Raw genomic sequence first — 25,613 nt, forward strand, 5'->3', positions numbered from 1 at the left:
TTTCTTCAGTGGCTGCCATACATTTGCAAGTGTATGTGAGTCACGGGAAGTTTTGAATGAATACTCAGTGACTGTTGAATGCGTGATTGATTGACATCCAGTTCACAAACTGTTCTCTGTATGTCTGCACAATAAGCTCTGTATGACGTATTAAGCAGTGGGCAAGAGAGTGGAGCAGAGGTCAATATCTGTTGTTGAACTGAAGTTATAGCTGGTAAATTAGGGGAAAGCCTGGTGCATCTCGGCACCATTATTATATAGTATGTACGGAAGTCTGAGTACTGAGTCACCATTTCCATTATAATACATGTATAACACTTCTACTAGTATGTATGGCTGTGAAAATATTACAAAAATCACAGTAGGTGACACACTGTTGTGTGCTGTGATGTCATTGCAGAGTTTCCAAGTGGTGTGTATTTATATGTTTGTAAGTGTAAGGAATGTTTCCTTTCCCTGTATGCAGCCTCTGAAGATACAGTGGTTATGCAGCTTGCTGGAGAAACACCAAGGCTGAGAAGCTCCAGGGACAGCCCTTTTCTATTTAGTCTTTAGTTTTAAAAAAACATCCATTTTCATGTGCTGTCAAATTATACTAGTCTAAACGTGTGTGTAATGTGTGACATTGTTTTGGAATATCCAAGTTAAGTTGCCTATTGGCTTGACAGCTTGTTTGTTGCAATGATATCACTGCGTGTCAACACAATGCTCTCTATTTGTCTGGCAGTGTCTAATAGGCCAAGCATCCTTAGAAAGGGATCACAGGAGTGACCCAGTGAACTGGTCAGATGAAGATGAGCTCACGTGCGCTGCGCACTGCCTATTCTAAAGAAGCTTTCTCTTTGGCATGGCCCACACTGTAGAGGAGTCCTGAATTTACCCAGAATCCTACACATGTCATCTGCTGTGTCCTGAGCTAAGTCGCCCTTCCACGTCACAACCTTGTGAATACACAGAGGGACCCCCAAGACCAGCTGTAACCAGCAGCTGCCAAGGGCAACACTGAAAGACTGTTGAGAGGAACAGAGAGAGAGAGATAATAACACTGGCATGACCATAGCTGTTTATAGTTTCCAAACTATACATTCACTACATGGACAAAACACTCATTTTGACACCTCAAGGGAATTTGCTGACAACTGAAGCACATAGGACAAATTCATCCTATGTGACAAACTTTATTTAGCTGTCTTTTCAGCACATCTTTAATAATTCATAAACCATGTGTTTCATTCGAAGCTGCTGACTAAAGCCCGTGACGCGACCGGATGATTCCGGCCCACCGGATGGCCCAGTGTCATCGCTCGCGCATGGTGATTTCCCCGCATTGACTCGTGAGTTCTGGCGAGGAGTGAAAGGGGGAGGGCTCGCGAGCCTCTCCCGTTTCAGGCTGTTGACGTAGCGCGCGCAGAACTAACCACTGAGTTGACTGTATTTAAATTTTGGATCACAAAGAGGGGACCTCGCGAGGGTACTTCCTACTGGCAGATTTTCTTTTACTATATATATAGTAAACATATTTTTAGGAGGAAAAAAACATGACTATATCCAGGCAATGATTTAACCCTATCTATCAACCAATCAGGTAAGTTTTTGACTTGTTTTGTTTCACAACGTTCTAATCTAGCGCATCGTTTTAGACTCGGGACATCTCGAGTTGGGTTTGTCTGTCCTTTAGCCATTAGGCTATTTGGAAAATACTTAACCTGTGTCGATAAAATATCTATCAAACAGTTATCTCACCTTTCTGTGTTATTATATGGTCTTATTTTTGTTGTTTTAGATGCTTGTAGACTATGACTCGAAATATTAAGACTGGATAGGATGGTGTAGCGTAAATGCGCTGCGTCGCATTCTTTTTCAGGCAGTAACCAATTCTTCTGACTTTAATATATCTTTACTTGTAGCCTAAATAGTGCTGTACTATGATATATTTCCTAAGTCACACGAAGATGCTTGATCATATCTTAAATTTCATTTGTCTAATGAGATTGACAACAAATAGTTTACTGCAGAAATCATGGGGAAGTTTGCGAATGGGATTGAACATGAAGTTTTTAAAATGTGTGACACTCTTTGTCCATGCCTGAAACTTCCGCACACCGGCTGCTGTAGTAAAAGCGTCATGTAGTTTAGAAGAGAAATAACGGTAGGCTAAATCTTACAAGTCCTTGTCCATTAATATCAAGTCCTAGTAGGCTATGTGGTGTTTAGCATATAACCATCAAAACTAATTTGTCTTGGCACATTTTGGCACCGGTTGGCCACATTTGACGTTAGAACGACTGCCACGTTGTCTGTCATTCTGTTAAGGATTAGTCTCCCTCGGATAGAGCAGGGTATGTTTTAGTGCACCTGGTGTCAACACACGGAAACTGACAGATTAGCTGTAGGCCTGTTAACAATTTGCAGAAGATGCAGACGACTTTAAATGCGCATCACTCCCGCATTTCTCACTCGTATCGTATCTCGTATTTATTTACATTGTGTTTTTGGCTGTTGTGACTGTTAACAACAACGACCTGTTATCAATATTCTGCATTTCTCCCATGTGGTCAGTTTGTGCTTACTATAACGTTATGCACTGCAGTGAGAAATGCGAGCGAAGGAGGTTGCGTTTACGCAACCAAGCACGTCACCTTCTTTGCTCATTGTGTGCATAGAAATTGCATTTATTTCAGATACTGAGCAAACATCGCCTACTCAATAGGGCGACATCCTCTGAAGCAGGTCTGCTGTAACATTATTACGTTGTTAATAAACCACCCAAGGCACGATGAACAGCACAATAACCACTGCCTCACTTCCTCCATGATGCATGTCAGGTTGAACAGAGTAATACAACCACGATTTGACAACATGGCAAACCAATCTACCACTGGATATTGTTTGTAGATCCTCTCCTGAATCACTACTTTTTATACTTTTTAATTCATTGTCAAAACAATGGGTTGTAAAAATGTGGTCAATGCAACACATTAAAAATAAATGACCGTTTAGTGACTTCCTTTCCATCCCACAGACAGGACATGTTTAGGTGAAACATAGTCAGAGATGCAGGAAATTATCTACCCCTAATCTTTTTGTACTTTAGTTTATGCACACTTTCCTCTAAACGGGTTGTTGGTCAGTCCCACTGTTATTAAAGTTCTCTCCTGTCATTAGACAGAGGTCTGCAGAAACGATTCAGTTACATTTGAAATATCCCTGCCTTAATCTGCAGACATGCACAGCTGCTCATATATCATGTAATGCCATGCCTGTTTTGGGTGGCAATGTGGAGCCATGGACCACATTACATTTATTTCCGATATTGTGATCATTTGGATTTACAAAAATGTTTCATAGCCTTTGTTTTTCTATGATAAAATACCATAACATTTTTAGTAATGCCCTCTAACGTGAGTCACTCATCTGGGACTCATCAGTAAAGCCTCCTGTCCAGGTCTGACCATGGTTAGATTGGTGTGGGTCAAACTGTGGAATTCACTCCAAACTCCATGCCTGTGGCACTTTTGGCTTTAGCTAACATTCCCAAGCAGACCATTGCTTCCATTGGTATCTCTCAGCAATCACACAAACACAGGAATGAAAAGTTCACTGCCATCATGAGATTTCATTTCAATTTCCTGTTCAACATGTTTAAATTGCATTTAGCTGTGATTATTCTGAGCTCACAAAGAAATAATCTAAATGACTTTGGAGTGCTCTCCAAAACATTTCCACACAATGTTCTTTTGTGGCTTTTCATAAATCAGAAATAGATCAGAGGGCAGAATTGTGATGCTTGGCATTATGTGTTCCCATATTCTTGTCGTTGCCATTGGTTGACCTAGTGGTAAGAATACACTTGGTAACATGCTCTCTGACCTCTGGCTTTGATAATGATCTTTGACCCTAAACCCTCCCAACAAGTGAACGTCTGTTATCTGCCCTTTTCCCATGGTTCTATAGTTAACACATACACCATGCACAAGTCTGCAAGACAATAACAAATTATGTTTGTTATGTATATATTTTATATATTTACATTACATTTGTATTGTCGATTTTTGTGTTTGTAAATGAACACTTGTGTCACTTTGGCACCTGTTCTCCTCTGCAGCCCCATCCAATAGTTGCTCCATCCACAGTCATGCACGTTCCAAGATAGGGAGTCCTTGGCATATTGATGGCAATATAATGGCTATTTGTATGTTGTGTCTGCTTTGCAGCATGTATTTTTGTGCTTACTTGTGTGCTTTCCAAAACAAGCTCATGCAACCTTATATTGATGTAGTTATTCTGAGAAACCCGTTGGAAAGCACACTTTCTGCTGCGTGTCCAGAATCTGTCAGGGTCACCCTCCTGCTCCAGTGCAGTCCAGGGATCTCAGACAGGGAGAAAAACACTGCTGCTGATGTTGCCCTGGACTCTTACCTGTAATTACAGTCAGGTACACAGCTCAACAACATCTAAGTCCTGTGTTTTGAATAGAGATGTTTGCACATTGAGCATAACCACAAGGAAAATGAGGGGATACAGTATTTGTTATGGTCACTCACAGCCACACATGCTGCTCTGAGTAGAGGAAGGTTGATACTTAAGAAGTGTCCAGCTGCTGTGCTTTCAGGTAGTCTCTATTATAGACACCTGAATCCTTCCGGTGCCGTTGTTGATTTAACATGCCACTGATAACATTAACAGTAACATTAACACCAAATTGCATGTTATTTTTTCAACAATAGTTGTTCATTATTTGTCCATTCTGTCTGTAATCATATACCGATAGCTTTTTTTGTATTCCCAATGGCAGCATAGTATTTAATTATCTCTGTCCACTTAGGTCCTGCTGGGCTCCCACAGCGCCCTTCCTTGTAATATATGACTGGCAGCAGCCACAGACTGCTGCTGGAGCTATTGGTTTTCTTCCTTTGTCACATGACAAGGCCAGTTTTTGTGGCATGTCTCGTCCATCATTTAGCACAAAACATTGTGGGTAATTAAGCATTCTTGCAGAAGACGATAATTACAGATGTAGGCCAGTGAAAGTCAACCCAAGGAATTTGGGTGGTTATCCAAGGGGGCGAAGGTCACGCCCCGTTCAAGACGGTTGGCTCCTACGCAAAGGTTCGATAACTTGCACCCACACAGCAAGAGGCTTGCTTCCTTTGTTAGAGTAAAGAACTTCAGAGGCATAAATTACAAACCTAGGCATATAGATTAAAAATACTCCTCACTTTAAGTTTACTTTGTCATCTGCCTTGCCAGATTGGTTTAACCAAATGGGTCTATTTGGAGTCCACATATGGCTACGGTTAACATTCCTATCATTACACATTATACCATACATCCTACCCAGGTGGAATTCCCCAGTGTGATCTGATTATTCCACGTTCCCTGAGAGGATATTTTATTCCATAGTTCCACTTTATGGCCTTGCTAGGAATTTTGTTTTTATCATTAACATTTAGCCTTCATCCTAAATCTAATCCAAGGCTTTACATACTGGTCATGACGGCATTACTGAAGGCATAGCACGTTGCAGAGACTCAGTGATGGTTTTCCAGCAGAGGTTTGGGACCAGAAGGCTATTGGAACATTTCTGTAAGTGCACATAATATAATGCATTACAGCCTTTCTTTTAATACTCAGTCAATTTTGCCTGGTTTCCATTATGAATCCAAATGTTCCTGAAAAACATGTTCTCTATCGTAAACCTTTATGATTTTGCCTTTGAGGTACCACAAACACATCAAAGGAGCTGGTCAACTTGGCTAAAGCAGTGTCTGTGCCAGACAGTGTGCACCAACACAAGGGGAGTTCAGAGAGTCCACGGGCTCTGGTGTCCCTCTTCTCTCTGTCCACCTTTGTTTTCCAAAACGCCATTGACGCAAAACTGCTCTATCGGTGGTGATCCAGTTTAAAGCAGGTGAATGATGTCATCCTGTCAATCTTTCCAGTGGAATTTTACACCTATGTTAGCTTTGGCAACTGGTTCCACTTGCACACAGGGTGTCTGGTTGGTCTCATTCAGCCTGACGTGTCTCTGTTGAGGGCCATGCATCACGTTGTCTGCAGCGGGCTGAGCACACAAGGCAATCCTGGGCGGGTAAACGTGTCAGCCAGCAATGAGAAACTATTTCATCTAAATCAGCCAGCCCAGCATCTCTAAAATCCTGCCTTCAAAGTGTTGTGCAGCTGAGTGTGCTCACCCAGCCAGTGTCCCAGCCGGGCCTTATAAAGGCTGGTGCCACTCGGCTTGCTGCTCTGCTCCTCTCCGCTCCCTGTGGCTGCTGCCTCTTTTCTTCTTGTGTGGTTAGTCGCCACACAGGAGGCTCCGCTGCACTGTCAAATCATGACATCAAGCTCCTCAAATAAAGGCCTCAAGACACTGCAGCTGATGCCGCAGTGGATTGGGCTCAAGCATTTCCCTCTGTGTTACTGAAACCACACGCCACCAGTGATGTACACAGCTTTTAATCCTGTTTTTGCCTTTGAAGGCCCTCTTTTACTAGACCACGGGCAAACAAAAACGTGAGCTGGCCCTAAAAATACACCCTGTTTGTTTCGTCCGTCATAGTTTTGGGTCATAACAAAGACAGAGGTGTTTGGTCAAGTTGGTGTAATTGGTACCTCAAACAAAGGCTTAAGGCTTAACACAGTAGTCAAAGCAGGCCTATGTCTATGTCCATCGCTGTTGTTTGTTTTGGACCATTTCTTCCCATGTGACTTTTCTGGACGCTATTGTCCATGTAAGACATATAAAAGAGCTGTGATGGGGCAGTGTCTTAACCCAGGCACCACAACCTGTCATTTACCCTCTCTGTTGAGGGTTTATGTTTTATTATTTAGCATTTTTTGGGAGGTGTAAATGTTGCATTTCCTCCCTCCACACGACAAAAGTATGACGGCTGTCACCAGGCACATGCTTGGCAGAGAGCTCGACACTCGCTGGCTATGAAAAATGAGAATAAGGCGCAATAAAGGCTGACCGCAGTCAGCTGAACGAAAGATGGAGACACGAGGGATGGAGAGTCAGGCGGACGGGGGGTGAGATGCAGAAATCCGGCTTTGCGGAGGAGATCAGAACAAAACGTGCTGGCTGCTATTAAAATGTCCGGCTATTTTGGAGAAGCCATTGTGAAGCCTGGCAGAGGTTGAGACGATGGAGGGGGTGTTAGAACTACAGAGGGAGAGTGTGAGGAGGAGTATCACATGTGCGGCGGTTTCTAGTCTGTGTGGGATATGTCTGCAGTTCCAAACCAGAAAACCCAGACAAAGGGTTCCACATGAACTTCTCTCTTTTCTCTTCTCTAGTTTCTCTCTTTTTGGTGACAGGACACATATCAGTCATAGTAGACTACACAGCAGATATGTGCTGTCTCCGTTCCACGGTCAACTTTGCATATTCAAATAGTCTCTCAGTTTTCTGGTCTTTTTTTCCCATGTGAGAAGTGATGGGACTGGTCAGATGTATATGTCTGACAGTACTTGACCATCAAAAGCTCACTTTACAGGCTGACTGTGTTTTTATCGGTGCAGCTAGAGGCGATGAGTCGATAATGACATAGTTCCTATGACAAGGCCAGTTTGATTCTGGTTTGGTCCACTTAGGATAAGATTGTAGCCGGAATTTAGTTTGGAGTTGGGCTCCAAACGCCACGGTAACAAAAGTGTAGCCAGGGCAACGTCTGAAGAAACTTAAGAACCTCTCCAATTTGTTGTTTGACAGATTCCAAAATAACCCGTCTTAATTCTAGGATATTCTGGGGTGTTTTTTTGTTTTTTTATTTATTTTATGCTCTTTTTTTTCCAAGGCTTCCAAAAGCCACAAAATAAAGTTGACCGGCTCAGAGATAGAGCTGACTGAGCTGTAATTACTCTTTATGGTATTTTAATGAAGGGGCCAGATTTAACCCAAGCCTGCTAGACAGGAGGTACATGTTCTCAGATGCTGATCTGTAAAACGCAGCTGAAATGTGAATGACAAGCCAAGCAGCATTTGCCTATTTTTTTTCAATGGGATGTCGTACAGGAGGGGGGTTGGTGGACACTTCTCATTTTTCTATTCCCTGAAATTATACAAAGTGCACATTATTGCCCAGAGCCCTGTCATTTAACCCTGAGGGCATGTTTTGTGCCCGTCGGCCAAAACCTTCAGCTCGTTTGTGTTATTTATTTATTTGCTCAGAGGGAACCAGCAGTGAGTGCGTCCAGCTGGCTCGTGCGTACGTATCAATCTGCCCCAGTTGATCCTGGCATGGTGCACAGCTCCGGAGGCTGGAATCCTCTCATTTGAGCTGGAATGTGTCAGGGTATCCTCCAAACTTGTATAAAGTTATTGAGTTCTCGTGTGCGACGGCGAGTCGGCCGGTTGTCTTCCCGACACGGCGTGGGCGAAGCCGGCATCGCTCCTGCTCCGACTTCTGCTGCCGCTGCCACCGCCTCCAATCCCGCTGCTCCGCCGAGGTCAACAGGACACCTGGCCAAGAAGCGCACCGCCCGAACACACCATGCATGCCATGCACACAGGCTCCGCTGACTCCGTCCACACAAGCAGACCGCCCAGGCCATCGCTTTTACAGTCAGACAAAGGTGGATGGCTCTGGTAAGGCAGGTATTGCGGTCTTCAGGTGTATGATCTTCAGCTGTTCTAGTGCATGCTGCATGCCTGTGAGAGAGTTCACATGCTTGCTTTCACCACTACAGAGGGTGGAGAAGTGGTTGAAATGTGCAGTGACTGTATGCGTTAGCATGTACCCTTGCTTTCGTGCCAAATGCATCAGTCAACATGTCCTCTGCACTTAAAATCTGAGGTCTGTGGTGGCGTGGAGAAGCCACACGCTCTGCGCTCCGGGCGCACAGAGAGTGACCAGTGCTCCACCCCAGCCCTATCTCCGGGTGGGTGTCTGCTGGGAGCGGACGGTGCACGAGTGGGCAGAGGAGGGGCCAGAGTCCCGCTGGAGGGACGGGGTGTGTCTGTGGTTTAGAGTGGTGCTATAAGGGATGCAAGGCTGTCTCAGGCAGGTACACTGCGGTTCTCCTCCTCGCGTTGAAGCCATCGCCTGCCTCCCTGCCTCGGTCTTGCCTCCGTGTCACGCAGCATCGCTTAGCATCCTCACTCTGTCGCCGGGGCAACCCCGTCATCATCCAACGCCGCGCTGGGGTAAGTGGAGCTCTCAGGTGACACCTGATTGCTTGATCTCTTCCTCATCCATGTCCCATCTAGGGGCACTCTGCAAACAGAGAGAAAGAGCTTAACTTACTCAGTCATTAGAGCATCTCTGACTTCGCTAGAGAAATGCCATGATTTAGAATGCGCGCCGAGGAGGCACATCAGTTTGGACCTGTTACATTCTGTTTGCATCTCATGAATCTTGAGCTGAGTCAGAGTGCGGTTGGAGTTTAATTACTCTGCTTGCTCTTCTAGTTGTTGTTTTTTTGTGCAGTGCAGCAAAGAAGCCGTTTACAGCAGGCTCTATAAATACTGCAGGATTTTGTGTTTTATGTACAGCATGTTTTAAATTATTTGCTCACGCTCTCATAATCCTCATGTGCACTTGAGATGGTATCAGCAAAACTTCCTGTTGAGCTGATCAGTGTAAAAACAAAAATACCTGGCAGGTGGGATTTTATGTCCATTTTTACTGTGCTATATGTCACAGCATGTGGTATTGATTTATGTATATTCATAGACTTTTACAGAATCCTTTATTTTCATGTACCTTAGGATCACAGCGGTGGTCAGATTTTTCCCCAGTGATGTAAACATGACTTTTTTTTCAGAGCCACATTTTAATATTTCCACAGCCAATGAGTCTGGGCATGCATTCTCAGTTCTCATATTTCATCAGTATCAGTCATTTTGTAAACGGTATCAGTAACTTCTACAGATGCTCTCAGATTATAAACAAGCAATCTGTTAACAACAATCTTAAAGACTGAACTTGGATTTCAACAAGCTCAACTATCCAAGTTAAGTTTTGCACTTATTCTAATCATGATGTACATCCTGAATATTATACCCATGCCATGGCTTATGGCCTGTCTATGTGTCCTTCAGGTTTTGTTTGTTGTGTGTGTGACACTGAGAGAGGAGCAGAGAGGGAAATGATGACAGCTGAGAGGGCAGCAGACTGTTAAGCGGGTCTGGTGTGGTGCATGTGGGCCAGATGTGGGCCAGAATCAGCTGCTCTGGGGGAGCAGGAGACAGAAGGAGCAGTGGGAAGCGAAGGTGTAAATACTCTTCAGCCATGTGTGGGATAGAAATAGATTGGAATGCTTTGGCCCTTAGGCTCACTGTGCCCTCTTGCTCTATGAGACTGAGAGACAATTGCACCTCCCCCCTCCTTCTTTCTCTCTGTCTCCCTCTCTCTCTCTTTCTCTCTTTCCCCTGTGAGAGTGTGATCAGCACAGCGTCATGGAGGTGATATTATCTGTGGAAATTCAGGTCAGTGGCTTACTGTTGATCGCACATAGCCTGTGCTCCTGCTGCCTTGTGCAGAGTGGCTTTGGCTGAGCGGACACTTGATGAAGGGCAGAGTGGTGAGACAGAGTTGGGAGTTGGGTTTGGGAAGCTCTGGGTCTGGAGAAAGAGACGGGAAGAGAAGAGATGTCATTCTTCTCCTCTCCTCTCCTGTATGCTCCTAGTCTTCACATTTTCATGCTTTACTCTACTTCTCTTTTTCACATATTTCTTTTCATTTCTTCTATTCCCTGCATCTTTCTGTCTGTCCACTCTGGTACAGTAATGTTGGCTTTATTGTGGCGCTTAAACAGTGCCCAAACAAAGAGCACAAATCCTTCTAAAAACCACTGGCCGACAGCTGCTGTAGCCAGAGGGTATTTTTATACCATTGTGGCCGCACCGCAACAAAACATGGACAAAACATGGAGTCAGTCATTTACAGGCAGTTATTAACAACAAACGCTGTTTACCTGTTTGGCTGTGTTGTTTTCCCACTGTTTGTGGTCAGGAGTGGTGTCAGGTAATGGCGTGTGAGGAGAAGTTTTCCCCCTCCAGGGGAGAGAGGTTGTTGTAGTCGTGCCAGGACAGAGGGGGAAGGAGAACTTTTATGTCCTTAAGTCAGTGGTGTGTTTTATCACGCCTTCCCGTTTTAATTACTGAGTGTGTCCTCAACTCACCTCATATTTTTCTCTTTCCTTCTCTGTCTCTGTCTTTCTCTCTCTCTGTTTTTCTCTCTCTGCTGTTCTCTCTCTGCTGTTTTGTTTCACAGATCATATGTTTATAGAAGAATATATTGAAGATGATGATGAACCACCTCTGCTGCTCAGCTCCTTTCCTTTTTATCGTAAGTCCCTTTCTATGTGTCTTTGTGAGTGTGTGTGTGTGTGCATGTGCCTGCGTGTGCACGTGCGTGTGTGCTCACAACAGGAGTAATTATCAGTTGTGATGAATGAGTGACTGCAGATTGGCCGAGGTCTCTGGCACCAGGGGGGCACATCACTCCCTACAACAGTAACAGCAGTAGAAGCATCCCTGTCTATCTGCCACACGCCCCCCTCCCCCACCCTCCCCCTCCCTTACTCTCTCATTTATATTCATTTAGAAACAGTAGTGAGGTTCTAATGAAACCACAGTCTAGCTTCCCTGAATTACACTCTTTTACAGAAACCTACGTTTGAGTCATTCCATCAGGAGTGTCACACAACCCCTTGAGATTCACTGAAACAACCCAATCCTTAAAAAAAAAAAGCCACAAAGCAGGGACTGTGCAAACAGTGTGGTCTGCTCTCAAACATCTGCACTCTGCAGCTATGTGTGAGTTCAGGAAGATGAAAAGAGCCTGAATGTGAAAACGAATGCGAGGGTTTGACGCAGTGGAGCTGTTGCTGGTTGCTACGACTGGCCCGGGGCTCCGGAGCCAAGCCAATGTTCTGCTTTCATCCTGATAACGGTGTGCTGCAGACACCCCCCCTCCTTTCCTCTCCATCTTCTCTCCTCCTCCTCTCCCCTCTCAGCGCCCCGGCCTCCCACCCCACCCCATCCCTCAGTCTAATGAGTCAGCAGTGGAGACGGAGTAAGAGTGGAGGCCTGAGACGGGACGTGCCCAGGAGCACATCCTCCAGGGCTGCCCTGACTGATGGGGGGGCAAGCTGACACTCAGAATCAATTCCAATCAACTCCCGTCACCCAAGTCCCTCAGGGATGTGTGGTGTGTGATGTTTGGATGGGTTTCAGTCTATGACTGCTTGTGTTGGTGACTGGAAGTGTGTGTCTTTGTGAGTGTGTGTGTGTGTGCATGTGCCTGCGTGTGCACGTGCGTGTGTGCTCACAACAGGAGTAATTATCAGTTGTGATGAATGAGTGACTGCAGATTGGCCGAGGTCTCTGGCACCAGGGGGCACATCACTCCCTACAACAGTAACAGCAGTAGAAGCATCCCCTGTCTATCTGCCACCGCCCCCTCCCCACCCTCCCCCCCCTTACTCTCTCATTTATATTCATTTAGAAACAGTAGTGAGGTTCTAATGAAACCACAGTCTAGCTTCCCTGAATTACACTCTTTTACAGAAACCTACGTTTGAGTCATTCCATCAGGAGTGTCACACAACCCCTTGAGATTCACTGAAACAACCCAATCCTTTAAAAAAAAAGCCACAAAGCAGGGACTGTGCAAACAGTGTGGTCTGCTCTCAAATATCTGCACTCTGCAGCTATGTGTGAGTTCAGGAAGATGAAAGAGCCTGAATGTGAAACGAATGCGAGGGTTTGACGCAGTGGAGCTGTTGCTGGCTGCTACGACTGGCCCGGGGGCTCCGAGCCAAGCCAATGTTCTGCTTTCATCCTGATAACGGTGTGCTGCAGACACCCCCCCTCCTTTCCTCTCCACATCTTCTCTCCTCCTCCTCTCCCTCTCAGCGCCCCCGGCCTCCCACCCCACCCCATCCCTCAGTCTAATGAGTCAGCAGTGGAGACGTGAGTAAGAGTGGAGGCCTGAGACGGGACGTGCCCCAGGAGCACATCCTCCAGGGCTGCCCTGACTGATGGGGGGGCAAGCTGACACTCAGAATCAATTCCAATCAACTCCCCGTCACCCAAGTCCTCAGGGATGTGTGGTGTGTGATGTTTGGATGGGTTTCAGTCTATGACTGCTTGTGTTGGTGACTGGAAGTGTGTGTGTGTGAGTGTGTGTGTTGTTATGTTGTGTTGTGAGGTTTGTGGCATGTTTGAACATGTATCTGAAGATGCCTGTCAATGTCATTCATGGTAACCCTGTGTGTGTGCGTGTGTGTGTGTGTGTGTGTGTGTGTGTGTGTGTGTGTGTGTGTGTGTGTGTTGTCCCATCAGCTGCTTGGTCTATGGGGGGTGCTGGCAGCACAGTGTGGCGAAGGCGAGGGCTGTGTGTGTCAGCAGTGTCCAGCAGGACAACAGCCCACCAAGGTGAGATTCACCACTAACCACCTTCCTCCAGAACCCCTCCTTCAACACACCATAGTGAACAGACTCACAGCACTTCTGTGTTGACATTGTCCCAGCCATGTTCTCTGAGCAGTCACGCCTATCTCTTTTCATGAATTGTCAGTGTTATGCAATGTCACCCCACTCTCTATTTGTCTTGTGTCCATGTTTTGCAATGAGTTCATATGGATGGCTGTCTTTCAGTTTACTCTGAGTCTATATGCTGTACAATTGCATGAAACCAAATAGGGTATTTTAGAATGAGTAGCGAAAACTCTGTAGTCTCTCATGTTAACTTTAGGTTGATATATTGGTCTTTATGTCTTTATTATGTGTAATTACATTTTTATTTCATGTCAGTCTTCTAAAGTATGTTTTCTTTTCTAATTATCAGGCTTGTGGGGAGGTTGAGGGGGCTGAGGTGGTGGGGTGCCAAGCCTGCCCGGCGGGCACCTTCTCCAACACCCACGATGCCAATCAGTGTCGCCCCCACAGCTCCTGTCAGCTCCTTCACCGCAAAGTGGTGGCTCTAGGCACCTCAGCCACGGAGGCGGTGTGTGGAAGCTGCCTGTCTGGGTAAGAACCACTTTCACCCTGTGTGTGTGTGTGCGTGTATCAGTGTGTGTGTGTGTGCGTGTGTGTGTGTCACACGAGCTGTTACAGACCATGTGCACTCATCAGGGGAGAAATCATTTGCCCATTGTTAAAACACTTTACTACGGCACCCATAAACCCTGCTCCCATCACCCCCAAATGTGCATTTTATTTTTACACTTTATGGGCCTGTGCCTGTGCCTGGGGCTGATTGAGTGCAGCGGGTTCAGCGGGGAGTGGGTGAAATTAAATGTGCTCCTAGCATGTTTGTAATACCGGGTGGGTTTTTATGTTCCAGGTTCCACCCAGCCGCGGCCCAGAGGGCCTCCTCCCTGTACGCCTGTGTGAAGAGTGAGTATTAACTTTCCCTCTGTGTGTGTGTGGACTCAGTGTCTCATTTCCACTGTAGACATTGAGTCCCGTTTGCCACTCTATAAGTTAATAGTGTATGATGTATAGTGTGTCAGGCTTGCCTCTCACCGCTCTCTCTCGTTTGTCTCTCTGACTTGCTCTCCTCGTCCTCGGCCCGGCAGAGTCTGCAGAGCGGCTGGTGCGGGTGCCTCGGACGGTGGGTAAGAGCTCCCCCCGGGGCTCGGGCTTGGCGGTGGCCAACGCCACCAACGTGCGCGGCGGCGGCGGCCCGGAGGAGAAGAGTGCGGAGTACGCCGTGTTCGCCCTGGTGCCCATCTTCTGCATCATGGGCCTGCTGGGCATCCTCATCTGCAACCTCCTGAAGAAGAAGGGCTACCGCTGCACCGCCGACAAGGAGGCCGGCAGCGAGGAGACGGCCACGCCCCAGAAGGAAGGTATGCGGTGTGCAGGCACACTCACAGGCACACACATGCACACACCCACACACTTAGGGTCACAGTCATCCATACATACAACATATACGTACATATATGCTTTTGTTCATAATTCCAAACCGGCACACCGGCGCTGTTGTCAGTAAGAATAAGGACTAATTATACGCACTGACCACACCACTGGCCCCAGAACAGGCACACAAAACCTAAACCCCCACAGGTTCTACAACAGGCGTTCACAAAAACAACACCCCAACATATCCTACAACAGGCGTTCACCAAAACGATACACCCACAGGTCCCAAAACAGGCGGACTCAAAAAACGACACCCCCGACAGGGTCTGCGTGGGAAAGCAGGGCAGGGTCTGTGTCTGGGGACAAAGCCGCAGTGCTCTAGAGCCACTCTACATACAGTACATTCTAGACCTCGGGGTTGGGATAGATCTGTGTGTGGTTAACCGAGATTACACTCGGATGGGTCTCTTCCTGACACACCCACGGTCTGAACCACAAGGCTCACGGAAAAAGAGGTATAGATTCCCTCTGGGGTGGGGAATAATATTATTCCCTTTGTGAATGGACAGAGGGAGTAGGACAGCATGTACAACGAGTTTGGATCAGGTGAATGCCATTGTAAATTGCCAGTCACCAAGAGACGAGGGAGGCTCATTGTGTGATCCTGTGTTTCCACTGTGACATTTAGGTCTGCCAGCAGCAACAGCTGACTTCACTTCACGGTGTAAAGCTGTTAGGATCATGGTGAGCTTGTTGACATGTTAAAGTAAAAATAATAACAAGTCGTGCACCAAAACAGCTCCTATTTATAATTTGATACGTGTCAAGTTATATTTACAAATTATATATTACAATCTACATTTCTTCAGATTGCTTTTTACTATACTGAACTGTAGTATGTCGTCAATGTTTGTTTTTGTTGGTGATGGTGTTACAAGTCAGATCACTATCTGTTGGGATCTAATGATGACGCCTGTGATTCAGTAGCGCTACATTCCATCCGCTCTCATCACCCCCAGTCATTCTACTCTCTAGTAACCGCCATGTTGTGAAATCAGACCCTCGCGACTAGGTAGGCCCCTCTCACTCCCGCCACCTCCTCTTCTCAATACGCCCTCGTTGAGCAGTCCGCAACCCGACACCCCGTACGTCTCTACTTTCCCGGATCAATAATTCAATCAGGCTATAAGGCCGTGTGTGGTCAGCCCTTAGGTGTTGTGATCTGGGGTTTCTGTGGTCAGACGGTTGGCATGCAGACAGTTTCTATGACGATACCAAGCATCATCTCATGCCACTGAAAGTCTATCCCAAATGCATCATTGGCATTTGGATTCACACCCCACCGCCTCCACATCAGACACTGTAACAATGTTGTGAGGGATAGGGTATCCCCTATTCACTAATAAACACAGAACCCCAAACCTACAACACTAGGGTGCCAATGCAGTCCAAACTGGCTATGGATAAACTTAACAGCAGAGTCCTAATTTAGACTAGAGATATCAGTGCTTGCTCAACCAAACCCACAGATAGCAGAGAGACTTGCTGCATGGTTTGAATATTTATGTCTCTAGTGACTTTGGTGGAGTCAGGATAGCAGGCTCTAATGCCCTAATGTGGATTTGAAGGCTGTTGCGGTGCAGATGAGCAGGAGGACCCGTGGGGTCTGCTGAGACTGATGGAGAGGGCAGAGCTCCCTCAGGACACTCAGGATATTCAGGACTCCGGGAGTGACTGGGCTGGGGGTTTGACACTCAGGACTCTGAGAGTGACTGGGCTGTTGGTTAGCGTGTGGAGAGAGTCTGCAGTGCTCCTTGGTTAGTGCAGAGCTCTGTATGGAGGGGGCTGCAGCAGAGTAAGTGAGGTGATCCGAGGGGTGGGACAGAAACTGAGAATGCTGTGAGGTGAGGGAAGAGTGTGTGATGTGTGGAGAAAGATGAGATCAAGAAATAAGAGCTAATGAAATGTCTAACGGTAGTCTATTCTGGGATGTGAGCTGTAGGACGGGAGTACAGCATATAGATAGATAGATAGATACTTTATTGATCCCCAAGGGGAAATTCAAGAAAAATAAGTGTGCAAAAAGTGTGGAAAATGAGAATGCAAATGGGTGGCAGAAAACACCCAAACATCACTATAGACTTTTCCCTGACCCAGCACATAACACCTGTTATATTATCCATTAGCAAATGCCTGTTATCTTATGATCCTGTCATCCGAGAGACGAGTCTGATCACAGTCCTCCTGACAGCTCTCACATAGCAGCTATGTCCCTGGAGGGGATAGAGAGAACCCTGTGCTCTACCGTACTGCAGTCAGTCTTTACCGACACATGAAAGAGGCTCGAGCTTTCTCACAGCACCTTGTTTTGGGGCTTATGTAACTGTTCCAGTCTGACAACTTATTACACTGGTGCTATCCTAAGAGTTTTTAGGGAGACATCTTACCCTGGCATTTTTCCACATCCTCATTCTGAAATGTCAGAGAGGTAGTTACACAATTGTACAAGTGGCCCAGACTTAGTAAAAAAGAAGTGTCCTCTATGCTCTAGTGTGGATCTTGCAATTGACTTGTGTTATAACCTGTCCTTAAAGGGGGCAAGGCCCATATGCCCCAGATCAAAAACAATGTTGATGATTTGTTTTAAAACATGAAAGAAAAAGCATGAAAGTTAAATTCAGTTGTGGTTGCACAAGTCTAAACTGGAGCTATTCTGATAAAGTGAGGCAATACATAGGCCTAGTCAACCACAACATCATCAGTATTTGCATGTTGGTTTAGACTGGAAAGCCTGCAATTCTCTTTGGTGCATATCTTGTGTTTTGAGCATACCTGAAGATATTGTATAGTATTGTAATATCAATATAAGAGTGAAATCGAAGGCTAACACTGTTTTTGTCTCAATGTTTGTTTCTGACTCTCGCAGCATGGAATTATGTTGCTGTGCTCATTTTTGCCAGTATGAAACTGAGCTGTACCAACATCAGTTTACATCAGCAAACTGATGGTTTCTGAAAGAGTTTCAAGGGCCATAGATGCATGATGGGGCTTTGAGCATGATCAGTGCAGAGACCTCCAACCCCCAACCAATCCACTGTAGGGATGCTGCTAGTCTTCAGGCACCCCACCCCTGCAACCTATGCCATACTACGCTCTACTTCAGGCAGAAATATTTGGATTGATTGGGCTGAAACTTAATTAGAGGTCTGTACTAAATGTAGCAATGTTCTGCCAGCTATTACAAAGTCCATTACCAAGAGTGATGGTATGGCATTGGAATTGATTATAGCCCACTTAGCTGTCTGCATCCGCCAAGTAATATTAACACCCCAAGGAAAGGTTTCAGTATAGTGTAGCTGTCACTGTCAATGTGAAGAGGAAGTAGAGGCTTTTTGCCATATATGGATTTTTTTTTTTTAGAGTAAAACCAAATGTGACAAAGTTACTAATGACTGTGTGAGCGCATGACTCTGTTCAGCGGTGTGCTTGTGTGAGTGCATGCCCACATTCACATTTGATTTTGGTCGTGAAAATGGTGTCAAGGGGGACAATAGGTGCAGGGCAGGCACATTAGAATAACAATGCAGGAAGGGCTGCCGTTTCACAGTGTGCTGCACTGACTGCACTCAGTGCAGCGGAGAGCTGAGTGAGCTATTCTTGGGCTCCCCATCTGCTCTGATCCAGTACTGTGAACCTGCACACAATGAGGCAGAGAGAACCTGATAGTGCAGGGCAGAACCGTCTCGGAACCGCTCTAGACACGTTTGAACGCGTCGCAGTCATAGAACCTGATCTCATGATGCTGCTGTATTATCTAGCCTGTCATAATCACTGATTAATTGTTCCCCTCCGGTTTGCTCACAGAACAAAACTGCATTCAAAAACATGACCTAGAACCCTGAGAAATATGAAAACACATATAGAAACAAATCTAATCATGCCATCATTTTCCTGTGCCAGTTTTACTCATACGTCATCTGCTACACCTTCTCCATCTCCAGGTAACCCCTGCCCATATATTGTAGATGACCCTAATGAAGACACCATCAGTGTGCTGGTCCGCCTCATCACTGAGAAGAAAGGTAAGGTGTCTCTGCTGGCGGTGACTCTGGATCTGGATCTGATTTGTTGCTTGTGGTGTCTGTCATGTCTGGTGCTCTGCTGGCTGAGATCTCATTAGTCCGTTTCATCTCGGTCTCCTTCCAGAAAATGCTGCTGCCTTGGAGGAGCTTCTGCTGGAGTATGAAAGCAAGCAGATGGCTGTCAACAAGGCCTCATCCATCAAGTGAGAGCACACACACACACACACACACACACACACACACACGCATACACACACACACATATACACACACATGTATATAACAGCATAATCACAGAGGTGTATGACATGTTTTCTAGGAGAGGTGCTATTCTGTGCAGGTGAAGTCAGGTCACCTGATATCTGTCTAGAACTGCATGTAGGTCCCATGTATAAGTGAGGTTAATGTTTCAAGCCATGGAAAGCATTCAAGACAATGACTGGCCTAAATGGCCTGAAATGTTGTCTGTGCCCTAGTTTTAAGAGACAAACCTGGCTCCTCCTAAAATTATGTCCAAGAAAAAATAATAGTGCCATGTGCCATAGCTAATGATGGTTCTTGATGCGTATTGGCACTCTGCTGCCCTCTTATCAGGCAGTGAATTGAAGGAAATAGGACAAGGACATCTATCAAAGGAGATATGCTTTGACAGGCAGGAAACTGCTGACAAATTGGTGCAGACTGTACGCAGGATGTTCCTAACATTTTATTGCACTTGAAGGCTTTTAATAAAAAAAAAACTTTTGTGAAGCAAATAACAGGTACTACGCTAGATGACCTACGCATGTGTAATCACGCAGTAGTGATTCAGCCATCAATCAGCCTGGAGCATGATTCACTTTCTCTCTCACTGCACTTGACACACTTACTCTCTTCTACCCAGTAGCCTATCTGCAGCATGCATCATTGCAAACATGGCGCAGCTTGATCACACACACACACGCGCGCTCCGGTGGCACTGTGGAAAAATACTGTGCCAGCGCGTGCGCATGTGGACTTTTTTTTTTGCTTCCCTCATCACTGTGCCCGTCAAAAGGGCCCGCTCTCGTTGGCTCTTAGTTCTAGAAATCTTTTAATGCCAGGCCCTTTCTGTGTGGCAGGCGAGGGTGGCAGCCGCATTCAGCTGACACGCGCCCATGGGCTCTTTCAGCCCCACACAATGGAACAATGAGCAGGGGGGTCGGGGTGGGGGCGGATCTGCGGCAGGAATCTAACCGTGTGCCATAGCGCTGTTACAGGTGGGACGGGGGTTTTATTCAGGGAGGTCGCAAGAATCACATACACTACTGCAGGTGATAGTGCAGTAGAAGACTGCTTTGGTTATGAAACGGCAATTCTTCAGCCGATTATTAATCTCTACCTGTCACATAGTAGTGTCAAGAGCACTCTTATTTTTGTTACTTTTGTTATTGTTATTTTTTATATTATAAAAATGTTATTTTTCATGAAGGAAAAGGAGAAAAATTATTAAAATCATTTATGAACATGAGATAATTATAGCGCTTCCCTTCTTGCCGCACTCTTATTCTTTATGCTCCTTGTGTCTCAGGTTCCCCGGCCTTCCTCATCTAGCTCAGTTCCACTCGCTCCCGCGGCTGTGTCCCCACCAGCACCTGCACACCATCAACGGCCTGGCCCCGCGCTCGGGGACCTGCTGCTCGCGCTGCAGCCAGAAGAAGTGGCCCGAGCTGCTGATGCCCATGCACATCGACACTCACAAGACCTCCAGCCCCCCCGCCCGCACCCCACTGCCCAGGGAGGTCACCATCCTCTCCGTGGGCAGGTGAGAGTGCGCTATAGCCTACACTGTGATGGTAATACAGGGCAACACTGCATGAGAATGAGCAGAAGACTACTGTGTCCATAGATACTATTAAACTGTGTCCATATACTATTAAACTGTGTACATAGATACTATTAAACTGTGTCCATAGATACTATTAAACTGTGTCCATATACTATTAAACTTTGCAGCGTATAGTGTAGTTCACTGGCCATATTAAAGCTGGTAAACCACTCAAGTCATTTGTAGCAACTAACACATGAAACACCAAAGTCTTCAAGAAGAATTCCTGAAAAACGTTCTAGAAAAAGTATGCTTTTACTGGACTAGAAATTGTTTTTGGATGGATTACTGAAAGGGAAAACATGCAAATATGACTGGATAATAAGTGGTTATGTAGTTAGGAAAAGCCCCCTCCCTCCACAAAATAGATCAGTCTTTTGCTTATAACCATCTCCACAACAACCTACATTGCAATTGCCTGTGTGTAATGAATATGTGTAATTGTATGTGTGTGTGTTACATATAAGAAAGAAATGTCAAGTTCTAGACTCTTCCTAATCCTCCTTGGCTCACGGACAGGTTCCAGGTGGCTCAGATCCCGGAGCAGAAGGGAGTCGCTATGGAGACGACCCAGGTGGAGTCCAGTGACACGGACTCGGTGGACACGTCTCACACGGAGCCCGCGGACGAGAAGTCCCTGCTGGGCCTGTCCTCTGCCTCTGTGTCCTCCAGAAGCAGACAGGAGGTGAGTCAACCAGTCCGCACCTGCATGCAGGACACACACACACACACAGTCAGAGGAAATAGTGAGGAGCCAGGAACTGTGGCGCTGTTTTTGCTCTGTTTCTTCAATACTTTCATTCATCCCTCCATTCTTTACACTCTTCCTTTCTTTTCTGTTTGTTTTGGTCTCAGTGTGTACTTTGTGACGTGTTCATATTTTCATATCTGTCCTACTCATGGCATCTCAATTGTCTTCATGCCATTCTTTCCCTTCTTGTTCAGCCCCTCCCTATTGTCTGTATCCTAGATGTCGTTGGGCCTCAGGGCTGTACTGAACTTCAAGAAAAAATCTGTCTCGTTTTGATTGTAACTGAACAATTCATTGTTTGTGTGGGTGTGTGTGTGTGTGTGTGAGAGAGAGAGAGAGAGAGAGAGAAAGTTGGTCTCGGCATGCCCATTCTTGATCCAATGGTTCAGTGGCAATAGACTACTCAAGTGAATAAAGCAATTAGCCTAATAAATAAAATATTTGTCTCACTCAGTACATATATCTCGTAAATTGGTGAATATCCCACCGTCAAGATTATTATATTTGAAAATTCCAATCTATCGCACCTAAATATCAAAAGTTATTTCTACTGACATGCTTCCTGGTGACATAAAAACACAAATGGTTTCCCCTTGATATAAAGGCTGACATAAGAGACATAAGCTAGGCAAGATAGGTACAATCCCAGACTGTCCTGAAAAATAAACAAAAACAAGAGGATGTATACAATGACAATGTCTCAAAAGTGTTAATGCTTCTTTCCAAAAATCTCACCAGAAGTTGTTATTTAAGGGGTTATTTTTAAAAAAATCTTCTGGGGGAGCATGCCCCCAGACCCAGACTTAACTAAGCTGAGTTACCAACCTTTTGATGTGGAGGGCCCATTTCACGTCTGATAATCCGCCTTTGTGTGCACACCTTTTGCTACATAGTGCGCAAGTTTTACACACTTATTTTAGTAAATGGTGCACTCATCTTAGTAAATAATGCACTTACTTTATTCTACACACAAGCGAAGTGAGTGAGTCCCGCCCCAAAATCTCACTCCAAGCTGAGCTCAAAACTTGAGAACCCTGTATTTTAGTATTGCGACATGAAACCAGTTTACCAAAAACCCTCCCTTGTCATCAAGGCCCAAGGCCTCTGTCTGCTCTCCCCATTCCCCACCCTGTGGGTGTCACTTAGTCTTATGTGCCCCAGTGAACATGTCGCCTCTGACTGACACTTGGTGTACGATGGTAATTTCAGGAGCCGAGGCTGGTCATTAGGCTCGGGGAGAGCAGCCTGGCCATGTGACAGGTAAACATTTGTGTTTCACGCTAAGAGCTATCGCTGTCTCAACACTGACTCCAGGCTTACATTATAACCCATTAGCTAGTACTCTCTGCTTCTGCTAGCACTGACACTCTGCGGCTGGCTGGCTCTGTGGGTGGGTGGCATTCAGGCACGCTAGCTGTCTCTCTGGGCCCAAGGCTGGTTGGCTCCTTGGTTTTCGGGATCAGGGCTTGAACACAGAGTCACTGAGTTCAGCATCGCGTCGATGAAATATTCAACAGCTCAAGTGTTTTGGGTTTGTGAGGAGACGATGTTTGGTGTAGAGCAGGCAACACACGCACAAACATACAAACAACATACATACACAAATAAACAATAGCATAACAGTCCCCCACCTTTCTCTCTCTCTCTCTCTCTCTCTCTTTCTTTCTGTGCCCTCTGTCAGGTCTGTCTTTCTCTAACATTCTCTGTTTACATTAGCATACCCCATCCCCCTGACCAGAAGAGTAATGGGCATGTATCCATGTCACACACGCACATGCACACCCAAACATCCCCTCGCACATTCTTCCCATTCAGAACCTCCTGTCCTGTAATCTAGCACTGGCGTGGGGCAAAACGGTGTGCACTAAATTTAGAGTGTGTCACTGTCACGCTTTGTCTCTGAATGTACAACCTTTTGAAATATTTGTCTTCATTGCATAACCTAAGGAGAGGGAGGGGGCATGAGACCCTTTCTGAGTAAACTCTCCTGAGGACCAGAGAGAACACAGGGGAGGTCTGCTAGCGCGCGGCTAACCTCTGCTAACCTGCAATCCAGAGAGGTGTCATGGGGATATTTTTTCCTATGTTTCCTTACTCCCAGTCAGGGGTTCAGAGCTTCCTCTTAATCACCTATGGTGCAGGCAAAGTGCTAGCCTAATGTATTTTAGGGTTTGCTTCCTCTCCTGACTCCTGACTCACTTAAGAGGAAGAGGAATCGCTGAGTCAGTATGAACTGCTGAGATACACTCTGCTGCCCTCTACTGGTTCTTCACTAATATTGCTAACTTTTGGGAGATGGTAGTAAATGCAGTGAAATCCTTGTATGATCTCCTGCTTTAACTTGCTTCTCTTCTGTCTTTCTGTTTGTAGGTCCATGTGTAAAGTGAAAAGTACACAAACTGGGTGAAGATAATGACATCATCAGCAGACGCCAGAGGATGAACAGAGCTCGGGTCAGACTGCCTTTGAAGAAGAGAGGGGAGATTGATCCCCATGGGGATTCAGTCTGGAGAGCTGTGTATTTATTACATAAACTATTTGCTATCCTATCTTGGTTTTAAAAAGCAATACAACTCTGTTTTTAGAAGCAGACAAGGTAGAAGGAAAGAAAGTATTTTTCGTCTGTATAACTGTGCTTCCATATGACTCACCTTAGCTGGTTGAAGTCAAGCCATGCAGTGCACATCAACATTATGAGGGCATGATGTACAAACTAACAGTGGCGCACACACACACACACACACACACACACACACACACACTGACACACATACACACTGATACATATCACTGACCAACAACATATCACTGCATTACAGTACACTACAACTCAACTCTACATTGAGAGCATGAACATAATGAAGGCCTATGCTCTTCAAAGGATTGTTAACACCAAGTATTACTGGAGAGACCTAAACAAGTATGTGGGTGGAATCTTTAATTATCTTGTTTAATCATTTGGAGAACAAGTGGTGTGGCTGAGCACAGAGATCCCTCTGATGCCACCAACACAATCCTGATCTTCTACTTCTAGGTTTCTTCTCACAACATGATACCCATACAGACATGAACAAGCCAACATTTACTGTCATAGATGCAACTTAGATTCTAGCTTTTAACTCTTTGGAATGGCTTTCAGTGCTAGAAGGCTGCTTGTTATTTGTTTTTCAGTTTTGCATCAGAATGACTGATTTTGATGCCAAAGCACTTATTTGAATGATTGTATATATGTATATGAAGGTGCAAAAGGAAGGGGTAATTTTATACATTTTCACCAGCGCGAAGTGTGGTAGAGTACGGAAGCTAACAGGGTGACTTCAGCGTGGCATTACTTTTGCTGTGCCTCTTTTCTCATTCAGTTCGATTCATTCATATTTCCATAGGAATGGAATGCACTTGTATCCTTAGCTTTGTTCTGAAGGCCCGGACTTCCTTTTCCCTGGAAGTGTTCTCTCACACACGGCCCTTCTACACTATGAGAACACTTCCTCCTTTCCCAAAAGGTCAGATGCCATTTCCCCTCGTATGCTCAGGGTTCTTCGTGGTCGCCTGTGGTCTTCCCTGAAACTCACTGTCCCTCTCCTTAAGCAAGACACTACCACATTCCCACTATGAAATGTTTGAGAAGTTAGAAAAACATTTGGCAGATGGCTACGATCCCAGTCCTGTAGCTGCTACATGCTACTCATCTGAGCTAGTAGGTGAGAAGACCTGTGACGCTGCTCTTGCTGGGAATGTCTCTTAACATCACATTGAGGATGTGTGTGAAGTCTCACACTTCACCTCCTGATTTCTATTTTTCGCCCCAACCCTGCGGTCTGGGCTTCAGTTTTGTTTATCAGGCAACCCACAGGTGGCCTAATCTTACTGGTGCTTCACAAAGCTGGAGGTTGTTCCTCACAAGACCTCTGTCTCCTCAAACAGTAATCAGGGGTTGGAACGACACGAGAAATAGATTATAGGCATAGGAGTGATATCTGAGACACATACGTTTTCTTTTTGTCATATCTGCATGATGCGGAGCATCCTCACAGAGTGGGGAGCCCCTTTAGTGTGAGCCTGATCTGGGTGTTCATCTATCTGAGGATAACACTAGCCATGTCAGCTTCACAG

The 25,613-nt window shown here is 45.7% G+C and overlaps 1 protein-coding gene across 1 annotated transcript; it reads left to right on the forward strand.

Moving 5' to 3' along the window:
• The first annotated feature begins 1,361 nt into the window (after positions 1-1,361).
• Positions 1,362-25,457, forward strand: relt (RELT TNF receptor). The gene is made up of 11 exons (XM_048263809.1): positions 1,362-1,585; positions 11,220-11,294; positions 13,295-13,387; positions 13,800-13,981; positions 14,298-14,350; positions 14,533-14,805; positions 18,823-18,903; positions 19,028-19,106; positions 20,453-20,686; positions 21,269-21,434; positions 23,871-25,457. Exons 2-11 carry the CDS (start codon positions 11,250-11,252, stop codon positions 23,880-23,882), a joined length of 1,218 nt encoding a protein of 405 aa, XP_048119766.1. The 5' UTR covers positions 1,362-1,585; positions 11,220-11,249; the 3' UTR covers positions 23,883-25,457.
• Positions 25,458-25,613: the final 156 nt, after the last annotated feature.

Source organism: Alosa alosa, chromosome 15, assembly GCF_017589495.1.
Source record: "Alosa alosa isolate M-15738 ecotype Scorff River chromosome 15, AALO_Geno_1.1, whole genome shotgun sequence".
NCBI lineage: Eukaryota > Metazoa > Chordata > Actinopteri > Clupeiformes > Clupeidae > Alosa > Alosa alosa.

What these genes read in the sequence shown, in the direction of transcription:
- relt (XM_048263809.1), top strand. Translation starts at nt 11,250, where the DNA reads ATGATGATGAACCACCTCTGCTGCTCAGCTCCTTTCCTTTTTATC. An exon ending in CCTGTACGCCTGTGTGAAGA is followed by an intron (nt 14,351 to 14,532) that starts GTGAGTATTAAC and finishes TCGGCCCGGCAG; the next exon opens with AGTCTGCAGAGCGGCTGGTG. An exon ending in CCTCATCACTGAGAAGAAAG is followed by an intron (nt 18,904 to 19,027) that starts GTAAGGTGTCTC and finishes GTCTCCTTCCAG; the next exon opens with AAAATGCTGCTGCCTTGGAG.